This window comes from Panthera uncia, assembly GCF_023721935.1.
Source record: "Panthera uncia isolate 11264 chromosome C1 unlocalized genomic scaffold, Puncia_PCG_1.0 HiC_scaffold_3, whole genome shotgun sequence".
In the NCBI taxonomy this organism is placed as follows: Eukaryota; Metazoa; Chordata; class Mammalia; order Carnivora; family Felidae; genus Panthera; species Panthera uncia.
In genome coordinates, this window is record NW_026057584.1 from 85508247 (window position 1) to 85521461 (window position 13215).

Consider the following 13215-nt stretch of genomic DNA (forward strand, 5'->3'; position numbering starts at 1 on the left):
CTTCTGGTTGGTGCTCTCACAGTGTCTTGCAGTATTGCACCATATTTATTGCAATTGTTTACCAATTTATCTACCCCAGGAGACTACAGGACAAGTGAGGGCAGGAGTCCTATGTATTCCCCTAGTATTGAGTTTAGGGGGTCAGCAAACTTTCTCTGTGAAGGGTCAAAGTGTAAATGTTTTTGGCTTTGTGCAACTTGTCACAACTATTAACTCTTGCCACTGTAGCACGAAAGCAGCCTTTGACAATACACAAACATATAGGTGTGTGTATGTTCCAATAAAACTTTTTGACAAAAACAGGCAACAGGCTGTATGTAGCTTGAGGGTGGGCCATACTTTGCCAACCTGTGATCCAGTCCAGTGCCCGGAATACAGAGGGCACTCATTTAAGACATAAAGGAATATACAGGATTTCACAGTTGATAAACATTTTAATAAGTGTGAACTTATTTGACCTATTTCACATATGACCAAAAGGGAGGGTTAGAGATATTAAAAGATTTTCTTTAATGTTGTACAGCTTCTAAGGGGTGAGGTTGGGACTTGAGCCTATGTCTTCTGATTCCAAATCCCTGGTTCTTTCCATTAGTTAAAAGGCCAAGATTCATAGTGGAGAAGGATGGGGCAACTTACAAAATTTACCTCTTATGAGAAAATACCCCCATGGGGTGGACCACCACTGACAACAGGGAAGACAGTGGTAGATGGACAGTAGTCATTTTACGTTTTGTTTTGTTTCCTATTATTCAATGGGTAATGTCACCATTCAAATGTTAAAATAAAAGATCTAAAGTAATAATTTCCCTCCTGTCTTAAAAACCTTATCTCCCAAAGCCTTCCTCCAAAACAAGGATCCACCACTGGAAGGATCACTGAACCTTAGTCCCCAGCACACAAACCTTATAAATCCTGTGCCAAGATGTCTCCTAAGTAGATGACATTTTAATGATTACTACAGGGAGTTGGGAACTATTGCTTCATCCTCACGATCAGAGTAATTAATTTTCTTAACTACCAGGCCAAATTCTGCCACAGGAGTCCAGTTGAGAAATTTCGGGCCCATAGGAAGTACATTAGCTCTTCAAAGTGATTAGGGTGCCATTTCAAATACACAAGCAAAGGAGCTATTAGGCTTCTGGCTTATTTCAAACGACTTGCAGCCCTTGTCCCTCAGGAAAACGAAAAAAAAAAAAGGGGGAAAGAAAAAAGAGAGAAAAAAGAAAATAACAATTTGTACAGGTTCCTCATTTTCCAGTAAAAATACCCATGGCCTGCAAGTCATTGGCTATCAGGTATTATGGTTGGGTGAGCAACCAAAGTGTACAGAAAAAGGGGGGAGTGCCAGAGACAGCACAGAAAAACATAGCCTGATCCAAAGCACACCAGAGCTGAGCACTCAGAGGCCTGACGGGAGGCAGAGAGCTTCACCAGCCATTGCTCTTAAAGACCAGAGAGAAGGGCAAGAGATCATGGGCTTTCAAGTTCATTCTTTAGGCAAGTCTCATTGTTTCTCCCAAAATATCAGAAATGCTCACAATGCCATTTTAAAGTCACGGTGGATGAATTATTTCCTTACCATTGTATCCTCATACAACTCTTGTATTTCTAGGCCATCATCATTTGAGTTGCCTCTGACATGCTTTTGTAGAATATTTTATTTAACACCCATGAAGACCACAGAGAAGCTTTAAATATCAGTTTACTCTCAGAAAATAGCCACAGCTCAACAGTTTCGCCTTTCAATGAGGCATTCAACTGGCATGCTTCCATGAGATTTGTCTATTCAGCCATATCATTCCTTCACCTTGGAATTCTATGAACAGCTGGGCGATTTTCTTAGAGTCAATGCAAAAGGGAAGATTTTTTAGTTTTCTTTTCAACCTATTTTACAAAGTGCAAGTCTCCTATAAAAATGTTTACTTGCATCTAAAGCCTGCAGCAAATATACTCTTCCAAAGCTATTTTTGAAACTCAGTGAATGACATGATTTCATTAGTCATCTCTAAAAGCCACCCATTTCTAAGATATTTTGAGTTTCTCTGAACAATGTATACTACAGGGGAATTAAGTGTTTTATCATATGTTCCCCCACTTAAAAATTTGAGATTGTTTTGGCTTCCAAAATTCATGCCACAAAGCTAATCTGGCTGGCTAGTTCAATTTAGCTTGGTAGGTAGACATACTTATGTATTTATTTTCTCTAAGCGTCATGTATTATTTTTATCCTGGAAATAAAAACAAGGTGGGAAAAGACTTCAGTAATAGCTAGAACACCTTACTCGTAGTAATGGCAACAGGAATTCCAGAACTTCAAAAGATCAGTGCTACATATCAGGTAGATATGTAGTTGGTAGGATTCTAGGAATGTTTATTTACACAGGGTGTTTGAGGCACAGGATAAGGCCCTACCAGCTTCAAAATATCTCGCTTACCAGCACCCATAAAGCCAGTGTGGTGTTCTGTCTGGCAGAAAATTCTCACTGTGGGAATCATTCTGTTAAGTAAGATTACAAGGCAAGAGATCCATCTTGAGGAAACTGCTGTAACAGGGGAGGCTCTGGACAAGAAGCATGGGAAAAACTGTCTATCTCCAGCCTCATCATACCTGCCTCAGAGTCAAGGTAGAGTAGATGATCTTAGCAAGTGCCCACTTTGACGTGTTCCTAAGAACACAGAGCAAGACGCAGATGAGGTTGATGGAGAGTCACGGACAGAGTAGAGTTTGGCCGAACAGTTCACAAGGGACTGGCGGGTCGGGTATCATATGGTTTGTCAAACAGGTAAAATCAGCCTCAATGGGACTAGGGGAAAGTGGCTGAGTCAGACCAGGGAGGGATGTAGGTTCTGGAAAAAGATTTTGTGTTGAGATAAAGAATTTTCTGAAAGCCAGGAAATTTGGCAACCCAGCTTCTGCAGTTCTTCCTATATTTATTTCATTAAAAATTGTCTTCTATTTCTCTCACTATAAAGATAATATGTATATTTATGTATAATATTTGTCTAGAATAATAAGTTAAAAATGATAGGTACATAATAAGTGATAGCTACTGCATGAAACTCTTTTTTGTTGTTTATTTATTTATTTTTGAGAGAGAGAGAGAGACAGAATCCGAGCAGGGGAGGGACAGAGAAAGGCGGAGCAGACACAGAATCCAAAGCAGGCTCCAGGCTCTGAGCTGTCAGCACAGAGCCCGATGTGGGGCTCAAACTCACAAATCGTGAGATCATGACCTGAGCCAAAGTCGGACACTTAACTGACTGAGCCACCCTGGTTCCCTACTTCACCTGTTTTCTTAACCTCAGTGTCGCCTTCTACACCATTGTTAGGAGAGAAAAAGCAACACATGGCCGAAAAAAAACTCCCATAATTTAATGACTCTAAGAATGAAATATTAACATTTCAACAAAAATTTTTGCAGTCTTTTCCAGATGCACACATTTTCCATATATTTATGGTTACACTCTCTTTGAGTATATAAGATATTGTATCCCTGATTTAACATAACAGATCTCCAAATAAAAAAAAAATCAATCAGTCATGAACTACATTTTACTAAGCTGATATGATGTGTCATGTTCTATATACCTTCCCCTATCACTGAACACTTAGGGTGCTTCCAAGTTTCTACCAGCGCAAATACGACTATAAACAATTTTGCCTGCATAAACTGCCTCCCCCATTACTTAATATGACTGGCTGAAAAGACATGAAGAATTGAAAGATTTGCATTCTGGAAATATATTACATATACGACTTTCCAATCATGCTGGTTGGTACATCCTAACTGGCAGCATACAAAGGGCTTGATCTAATATACACCCAACAAAATGGGATTCATCCTGTTTAATTAGTTTCCAATGATCTCATCTTCCTCTTTCTCTACCTTTGCAAAATAGAGAAAAGTTTGTTTCCTTCTAACCAGTGTCTCCTTTTGCCTTTTATTATTATTATTATTACTGTCACAATCACCCGGTGTTGAAACCTCAGACTTATCTCCATGGCTGACTGGATATGGGGATAAAGAAATGACAGAAATAAAAATTGTGTGGGATTTTGCTTTGAAAAGTCTCAAGGTTTAAGCCATTTCTTTCCATTTGATGTTCATCACTCTAATCCAAACACAACTCTCAGGTGGCCTCCTGGGTCTTTTCTCCTTCGATCTTGTTTGCCTTACACTCTGTTGTCTGACTACTTTCACAAATATTGAGCACATCATGCAATTGTCCCATAGATAAAGTTTCAGTGGTTCTCTATGGCTTATATAGCTCCTTTGCCTGGTTCTACTACCCATCAGCAACCAAACCTTATCTTTGTAGGTCCTCCTTCCTCATTAACTTCATCTTCACTTTGCCTCCCTGCCTTTCCAAAGAAGCAGGCTAAAGGAAAATGCATTTGACACATATTTTATAGAGATAGAACTTGCCATTTATGTGATGATTCAGAAGGTACTACAGGACCTTATGGTACTTATTACTGTAATGTCAATTTGTGAAAGTGGCTATTAATAAAGGTTTCTGGTTGATGGCATTTTGAGATGATAGCTTATTCTGAATTTCTGGTCTTATGTTATCACAGCAGAAGCATAGAACTTGACCTTGAGTTTGATCAAGAATGAGGACTCTGGACTCTGAGACTATTCAGCCTACGCAGCTGTTGTGTAATCTTCTGCCTAATGCATTCACAACCCTTTAAAACTTCTGGCTTTTGAGGACAGGACTGGGACCAACCCTGTAGTCCAGTTGTGCCGTATTAAGCTTTCTCAGTTTGTAGTTTCTCTTTCAAGGGAATGTTTAATTCAGTGCGGTGCAAAATTGGAGTTCTATTCTGTTGGCTATAGAGTACGTAGGTCAAGTGGAATTTTTGGCACTTCATTACATTCCCTGACCCTCACTAAACAAACTTCAAAATATATATATTTGCAACAATTTGAAATAAACACTACACACAAGTGTTGATGGTAGATTTTCTGAAGAATTACCAAATGCATCAAGGCTAAGGAAAACATTCTAATGATTCTTTCAAACATGAATATTTTTAAATTCCTGTTAAACAATCTTCCTATTTAGTCTTCTCAGGCTTTGATGACATGCCACAATTGGCTGTTTATCAAAAACTTAGCAAAAAATGATTAATAAGATATAATCATGTGCACACACTTGTGCATAATTAAACCCAGTTTTAAAATCAGTGCAGGGTGAGGGGCGCCTGGGTGGCGCAGTCGGTTAAGCGTCCGACTTCAGCCAGGTCACGATCTCACGGTCCGCGAGTTCGAGCCCCGTGTCAGGCTCTGGGCTGATGGCTCAGAGCCTGGAGCCTGTTTCCGATTCTGTGTCTCCCTCTCTCTCTGCCCCTCCCCCGTTCATGCTCTGTCTCTCTCTGTCCCAAAAATAAATAAAAAACGTTGAAAAAAAAATCAGTGCAGGGTGGAATATGGTCACACCATTCAAGAAAGGTTGGCAACCTAGCAAATAACGCTTTTCTTTCTGTTTATAATAAAAAAATCATATGTGAATGCTGTGAAGGTGATACAATAATATGATCTTAAATCTTAGTTTAAAACATCTATTTCTATCTCTGCTGAACTGAGTGAAAGTTCTAACAGAATTGGGAAATTAATTTAGGTATAAGAAACATGATCAGGCATTAATTGTTATTCCTGGGATAGTGTGGCATAAAGGTGGAGGATTCTCATCCTTCTGAGATTTTTAATTGGAAGGATTTTCATCTGTTTTGTTTTTTTCAAAGGAGGATTTAGCTAACTCTACATTTCTTCATTTTATAGCTGTTCGTTCAGTTGGGGAAAAAAGGAATAATTGAGACTGAGTAATGGATATTTCTCAAGATCTCCAAGACTAGGTATTACATACCAGTATGGGTATGATTTATGACTTTGTCCAGTTAAAGTTACTGGGATAAGCACTCCAGTATTTACTTGTAACCTGAAACCCTTTTCATGGTGTGCCTGGATCCTACGGGAAAAGAATTTACATTTGAGGAACGCTTACCTTGTGCCAGGCATTTTATATGCATTATCTTATTTAATTCTCATAACCACAAGGTATGGCCAATATTATTTAATCCGATTTTATGTGCGTGAGATCATAAGAGGAGTAAGGTATAAAATGAGGATTTGACTCTCTCGCTTTTTCTATTTCCTTAAAACCCAAGATCCTTTCACTAAACCGCATGGGTTTCCCATTGGAGCCATTATGTGGAGGTGATAAGAGAGGACATTCTGGCAATAAGGGAAAGTCTGAACTTTGACACAAGTTCTCCTCTGGGGTAAAATAGAAAAGAAACTAATAGGATGAGTTAGATTAAAGCATGTTCCCTAATGCAGTAACTGATTAAGCAAGTTATGGACTATCCATACTATGGAATACTACGTCAATGTCATCATTAGAGAGAATCACATAAGTCTGTTTAATGAAATGGAAGGCTGTCCATGAGTTGCAAAATATTGCATAACAATATGTGCAAAATGATTAACTTTAACACAATAACAACCATATACACATATGTTTGCACGTGCTTAAACACAGGTCTGGAAGCATATATACAAAAATGTTGGTTACTTCTGCTCAGCAGGCTAAGAGTAACCAGTAGGCAAATTTTACCTCTTAATCTCTATGCACCACTGTTGCTTAAATTTTGTGTGTGTGCAATTATATGTATTAAATTTACAAGTAAAAAGCATGTAATGGATTGGTTGAATAATCTGTAGGAATGACTCAACCCAAGGAATGGATGATTAAGGAGATTTAATCTCACAAAAGTAAAACAGTCCAATCTATTTGACACTCTATCAGGCTTCAACATTACTATATGTATATGGCAAAAGGTAAAAGCTCATCACTTGTATTGCACTCTGTCTTATCTGAAGAAGGTGTTAAAAGAGAGCAAATAAGTACCAGTCATATCAAACTTAACATGTCCAAAACGGAGCTTTCTAGTTTGCTCTTCTTATTCAACCCATCTGTGTAGTATTACCACTTCTTCATGTGCCTAAGCCCAAATCCTAGGAGGCACACTTGCTTTCTCCTTTCTTTTTCCAGCTGTATTCTGACCAGCAGCAGATCCAACCTGACCTATCACCAATATATCTCTTTAAGGACTCCACATAAGCCATCATTACCTCTTGCCTGGACTCCATGGTTGCCTCCGTACAGGTCTCCTTGCTTCCATTTTACAAATCCATTCTCCACATGGCAGCCAGAGTGATCTTTTATATTCCCTCAATTTAGCACTCCTTATGTATTTTTATTGTATTTATTTATTTTATTATTATTAATTTTTTAGAGAGAGAGGTGAAAGACAGAGAGAGAGAGAGAGCATGAGCTGGGGGGAGGGGCAGAGGGAGAGAGAGAATCCTAAGCAGACTCCACGCTCAGCACGAAGCCCAACATGGGGCTTGATCACATGACCCTGGGATCATGATCTGATCTGAAATCAAGAGTTGGATGCTCAACAGGCTGAGCCACACAGATGCCCCAGTTTTTCATTGCATTTAGAATACAATCCAAATCTCTCACTGAGGCCCACAAGAACCTATGTGATCTGATACCAGTTGATCTAATGGCTAGGACCTTAACTCCTACCACCATCCTTCTAGTTCATTAAGCTCTAACTATTCTGGCTTGCTTTCTGCTTTTCAAATACATCAAGCTCTGTGGGTCGCTGGGTATTTACACTTGCTTTTTTTTTTTTTTGCCTTCAATACTCTTCTTTTAACTTTTTACATGGATGGCACCTTGCCAATATGAATCAATGTTTTACAAATGAGGAAACTGAATTTCAGACAGTGTAAGTAACTTATTCGTGGTCATAGCACTTGCTACATGATGAAGCTTTGTTTTGCACTCAGTTCTGAATTATTTCATGCTCTTCCCATTACACTAGATAATGAAGACAGTCCATCCTATGGCTGTGGTTAAGGTTATGACAATAGATGAGCAAGTATCTATTTGCTGAAAAGACCAGGAAAAATAAATTATTTTAAAAGTTCCTTTTATAGGTTCTCCTTCCTACCTTTAGCACATTCTCCAACTTCTTCAGGAAGACTTACACTGGCTAAGGGGAAAATTTGAGATAGATACATTTGGAAAATCTTGTCTGAGAGATGTGAAATTCAATACTGCTATATAAGAAATGAGAATACGATGACCCAATCAGAACCCCTTACAACTTACTTAGTTAGATGTCCAAAGAGAATTTTCATGGTGTCACGATTTGGTGGAGGGAGTTTTTGCACAAGAGACTTTATAGTTTCAATTCTTGTGTTGTAGTCTTGCTTTTCTGAAAAATAAATAAATAAAAGGAAGGTTAGAAAAAAAAAGAGATTTTATAGGTGCATGAGGGAATTTTCTTAGGAGAACTTTGGAGTAAGATGTAGCAACATAAAGTCCTAATCAGCAACCAAAGAGAATAGGTGTATTCAACGTCCTTATCATGAAGTTTTTTTTTTTTAGTTTGACTGTGATGTAGATCATAGTAATACCAAGCAGCAACAGCATAGCTTTGACATAATCTTCTTGTTAAGATCAGTTATTGAATCAGTTTTATAAATTCTTTATTGTTTTATAAGACACAGTAGGGTGAATAACGGCTCTCCAAAGATGTTCATGCCCTCATCTCTGAAACCTGTGAATATGTTGCCTTCTATGACAAAAGGGACTTTGCCAATGTGATTCAATTAGGGACTCTGAGATGGGGAGGTTATTTCGGAATTATCTGGGTAGGTCCAGTAAAATCACAAAGGTGGTTAAGAGAAAAGCAGGAGGATCAGAGTCAGAGAAAAAAGATGATGTATCAATGGAAACAGAAAAATAAGTGGCTATTTGATGAAAAGCCATGGGCTAAGGAGTGAAGATAGCCTCTAATAACTGTAAAAGTCAAGGAAAGAGAGTCCCCAGAAGAAGCACAGGTGTGCCAACATCTCGATTTTTCCCAGTGAGACAGATTTCAGACTTCTGACCTTCATGAGTGTAAGATAATATGTTTGTGTTGTCTGAAGCCACTGAGTTGTGATAACTTGTTATAGCAGCAATAGGAAATGAACAGATGAGGACACAAAATGTGATTAAATTACCAATATTTTATTGTTCACTTGATTTTGTGGAAGGGTAAATAATTTTTAAAAATTTCTTCTATGTTATCTTTTCTCCCTAAGAGATTTTTTTTGCTATAAAATTAAAAAATGCAAACATTAAAAATTGAAGGCATAATACCTAGTCACATATATTTTCAAAAATATAGTAGGTTGTTTAAAACTACATACCGCCTAGATTGCTTTCTTTCATTTTGTTTCTCTTTTCCTTCAAGGGCATGGATGGCATAATAAGAATTGACTTACTTAGCATCTAGGGAATTCATCTTACCATAATTTTAACCAGGACTTTGAACTGTGATTACTTATTCAACTTAAATACTTTATGCAAATTGACTTAGGTACCTTTACTTTCTATATTCTGTCTAACTTACAGAGCTCCTGGTGATCCTTAAGAGGTCACTGTTGGAAAAGACGATATAGAAGAATAATATGTAAGGCACACATCCACTCAATATTTATTCTCTTCTTCTTGGCAAGACAATCCATTGTTGAGGGGATGGCTGTATACTCTACTAAAAGAGTTCCTTTCCCAACCTCCTTGGCAGCTGGAGTGAACATGTGACCACATCAGGCCAATGAGACTTCAGTCAAAGTAATAGATAGAACTTCTGGAGAGGCCATGTGCCAGGAGCTGACTTAGCTTGTTAGCCTTTTTACCTTTCTGCTCCTCAAAATGTAAATGGAATGGTTGTACCATCAAATGACCTTGAGAATTGACTCCACTCAGCTGGTAGAAGTTTCTCTGAATCTGTGAAGGAGTCAAATCAGTCCTGTACAGTCTCTGGGTTTCTTTAACGTAAGAAAATCAGCCAGATTGGACCAAAGGCTTTGAAGATGAGTCTCTGATACTAAAGCCAAACACAATTCCTAATACAAAGTGCTTCTAAAAGCCCAATTCATTATCACCTGTTATGAGGTATATAAACTTTACAGAGTAGGGTAAGAAAGAGTTAGTTCAGAAGCTGGCAGGTTTTTCTTTTTTTTTAAATACACTGTTGCAAAAGAAACTTTTAATAAGGAATTATAGGAAAATATCCTGCAAAAGATGGTATTTGGCAACAGTGGAGTGGGGGGCAATCTTCCTAGTAGAACTCTGCTTGGAAACTTTTCTTCTTCCTCCCAAAACCACAAAGGCCTATAAATAATGCCTCCCACAGTTAGAGCTTTCAAAATTGCAGTTATTCTTAGAAGAGTTCCAACATAATATGGATTAAACAACTGCAAATGAAAGAGACAAAGGGGAAGAGAGAGAGAGAGAGAAATTAAAAAAAAATAAAAAAGGAGAGAGAAAGAAAAAGAAAAGCCAGTTTCAACATCATGGAATACAGCAGATATAATCTTTCCACCGAAAGGGTAGAAAGCCCCCTTGTTGCTCAATGATGGTAAGACAATGTGATGCTACATAGGACCAGCTGGAGGCTGTGGGATATAACTAACTCAGAAAAAATAAGTAAAACAGCTCAATAAAGAGGAGAGTGAAATTTGTGTAGTATGTCCAGGACAGAGCTCTTAGGGATACTTGGATACTTTGTATTTAGTCATCTGAAGCTGATACCACACACCAATGATATATAATTCACATCTAAATACATATATATATATATATATATATATATATATACATACATCTACTTATACGCACATTTACATATTCACGAGGTGGATACATTCTGCATAGTTGGTATGATGCTAGTAGGTATCATTTACCTGAGGACCTGGTGAACTACTTGGTTCAAGCAATAAAGATGATATTGGGAGAGGAGAGGAAGGAAGAGGAGAGGAAATTTCCAATTTCACTGAAATTTCTCGCCATCATAATAATCAGGTCAGCATCAGAGTCTCCAAAAAAGCGACCAGTTGACATTGGGGACAGAAGGAGCAGTCATAAGTTTGACAGACGATTAGGTGGACGGTGGCCTAAAATGGCTACATCTAACAGCAAACCTCAGCTTTACAGGGAACATATGACTCAGGTTTAAGAAACGTTGGGGGTTGCTTAATCAGAAATATTTACATTTTCAAGGTCACTGCCATGGTGCTTGAGCCGGAATTAAAACTTTAATAAGCTTGTTTAACCATCAGGTAGAAGAACTATGAACTGCCCGAGACAGAGTCAGTTCTCTCTCTTGTGTGTTCCTTTGCACTTAGGACATTCTATTTATACAACATTCCACATGGTGTTTCCATGGCTTGATATGCCTTTTAAGTTTTCCCATTAAGCTGGGAATTTTCCTATAAAGCTGGACAGATTTTATACTGGCACATAGAGGGTTAAATGAATGAAGACAGAATTATCGAACAAATGAAAAACCTGAACATGGATTAGAATACACTGACCTTGGTTTGAATTCTGCAACAGCTTTTTATTATCTGTGTGGTCTTGGACAAGTTTCTCACTTTCTTTGAATAATATCTAAAAGGCTAGTTTTATGGATTAAACAAGATAGTATGCAATGTACCTAGCATAATGACTAGTAAAAAGTACACACTCCACAAACATTCACCCCTTTCTCACCCCTTTATTCACCCACAAATATTCGCCCCTTTTTTGAGGCCCATGCTGTGTCTGGCTCATGTCTTATTTTCAGCAGTAAGCATTCTACGTGGTTGTAGTGGTCATCCAAAGTGCAGTTGCCAGTACTCGAACTGAGTTGCTGCCCGTTGGTGACAATACAATTGCCATGGTAGCCTGACATTTCACAGCACACTAGATACTTTGTGATCAACAGGGACTGATGATCGGATCGGTGAGCAATTCAGTTACACTTAAGAATCCTTATAAAAGTATATGGTGGTTCCCATATCTGCTTATAAGAAGCATTCTACACGAAGGCTACTTCATAGGAATATTTTCTCTCTCTTTCTCTACGTTCACACATACTTGAGAAATCACACAATTGCATAGTGGTTCATGCATTGTGTGGCTACGTTATATTTAAGTACTGGAGGGGGAAGTGAACAATGGTTCAGAGAGAACTGGAGTATTACTAAGGAAGAGAAATTTGCTTTCCCTACAACATAAGCAGAACAAAATCTTTGAAAAGGTTATAGGAAAGCAGTGGTTTCCCCTTCAAATCAATACCACACCCACTCTTTCATAGCTTGTAGAATCAGGAAATAACGCAAATACTTCTAAGTGGAGGAACATCTAAAAATATAATTGGATACATTAAAATTGAAGTGACACCTTTTCGGATCTGGTTTATTGACGTGTCATATAAGGAATTGGAATCCACATACATAATACAGGACTGGTTAACGAGCTAAGATTCAAATACAGCTTACTAAAGATGTGTCACCCGTCTTCATTTGATTCAGTGAGCACTGAAACACAGCATTTTCTATTGATATTCCTCCTTCAGCATATGGTTTCTCGTTATTGTGAAGTATTGAGAGTTTTGAGAAGACTTTGAGATACCTCTGACTTTTTTTTACATTATGACCTAAGGGAAAGGGGAGAACTTCTTCTTTATGGAGAATTAGAGAATCTCTTAGGTAAATTGTGAGACTTCTGCAAAATCTTTCCAGTAACAAGCAACTCCATAATTCTCCACCCTTTCCCTCACATTTGCCCCTAACCTCATTCCCGTATGACTTATTTTTGTATTTACTCTATGCTTTATACTACCTCTGTTTTAGTTTTCTAACCATATCCCAACTGCCTCACCAGTCTCTAAGCTGTGAACGTAACCTCCTCTCTAACTGCACACAAAACCTTTCTGTAGTGCTTCATTGTTGCCACTGTTGGGTGGCAAGAAATGTCTATGTAAAAATACGTATAACTTACATGTCCGTGTTAAAATAGTAAAATAGGAAACGATTTCTTCCTAATGCCTACCCCTCACCCACCTGGCCCCATATTCTCAAACTACATGGAACTCTGTTGTAAATGAACTTCTTGAAAAACAACTCCAGGCTACTTAGAGAAGTAACAGCTTCTACGTGATGTGAAATAGACTTTAATGTTATGATAAGGATGTGGCTTTATAGTTTTGCCCTGATTCATGGTTTTGAGGACACATTTTTTAAAAATATAGTTTATGAGAGTTACATTTACATTTATCTGCATGAAATGTTGCTACTAAAACAAGGGCATTTAAAA

At 38.0% G+C, this 13215-nt stretch overlaps 1 protein-coding gene across 1 annotated transcript in view; it reads right to left on the minus strand.

The window, feature by feature from the left end:
• The window catches only part of LOC125911419 (rho GTPase-activating protein 15-like), a 259727-nt gene that overhangs the window by 53819 nt on the left and 192693 nt on the right, over nt 1–13215 (minus strand). Inside the window, exon 6 of the mRNA XM_049615271.1 lies at nt 8194–8299. Coding sequence (XP_049471228.1) covers nt 8194–8299 — 106 coding nt within the window. The remainder of the gene's footprint in view (nt 1–8193; nt 8300–13215) is intronic.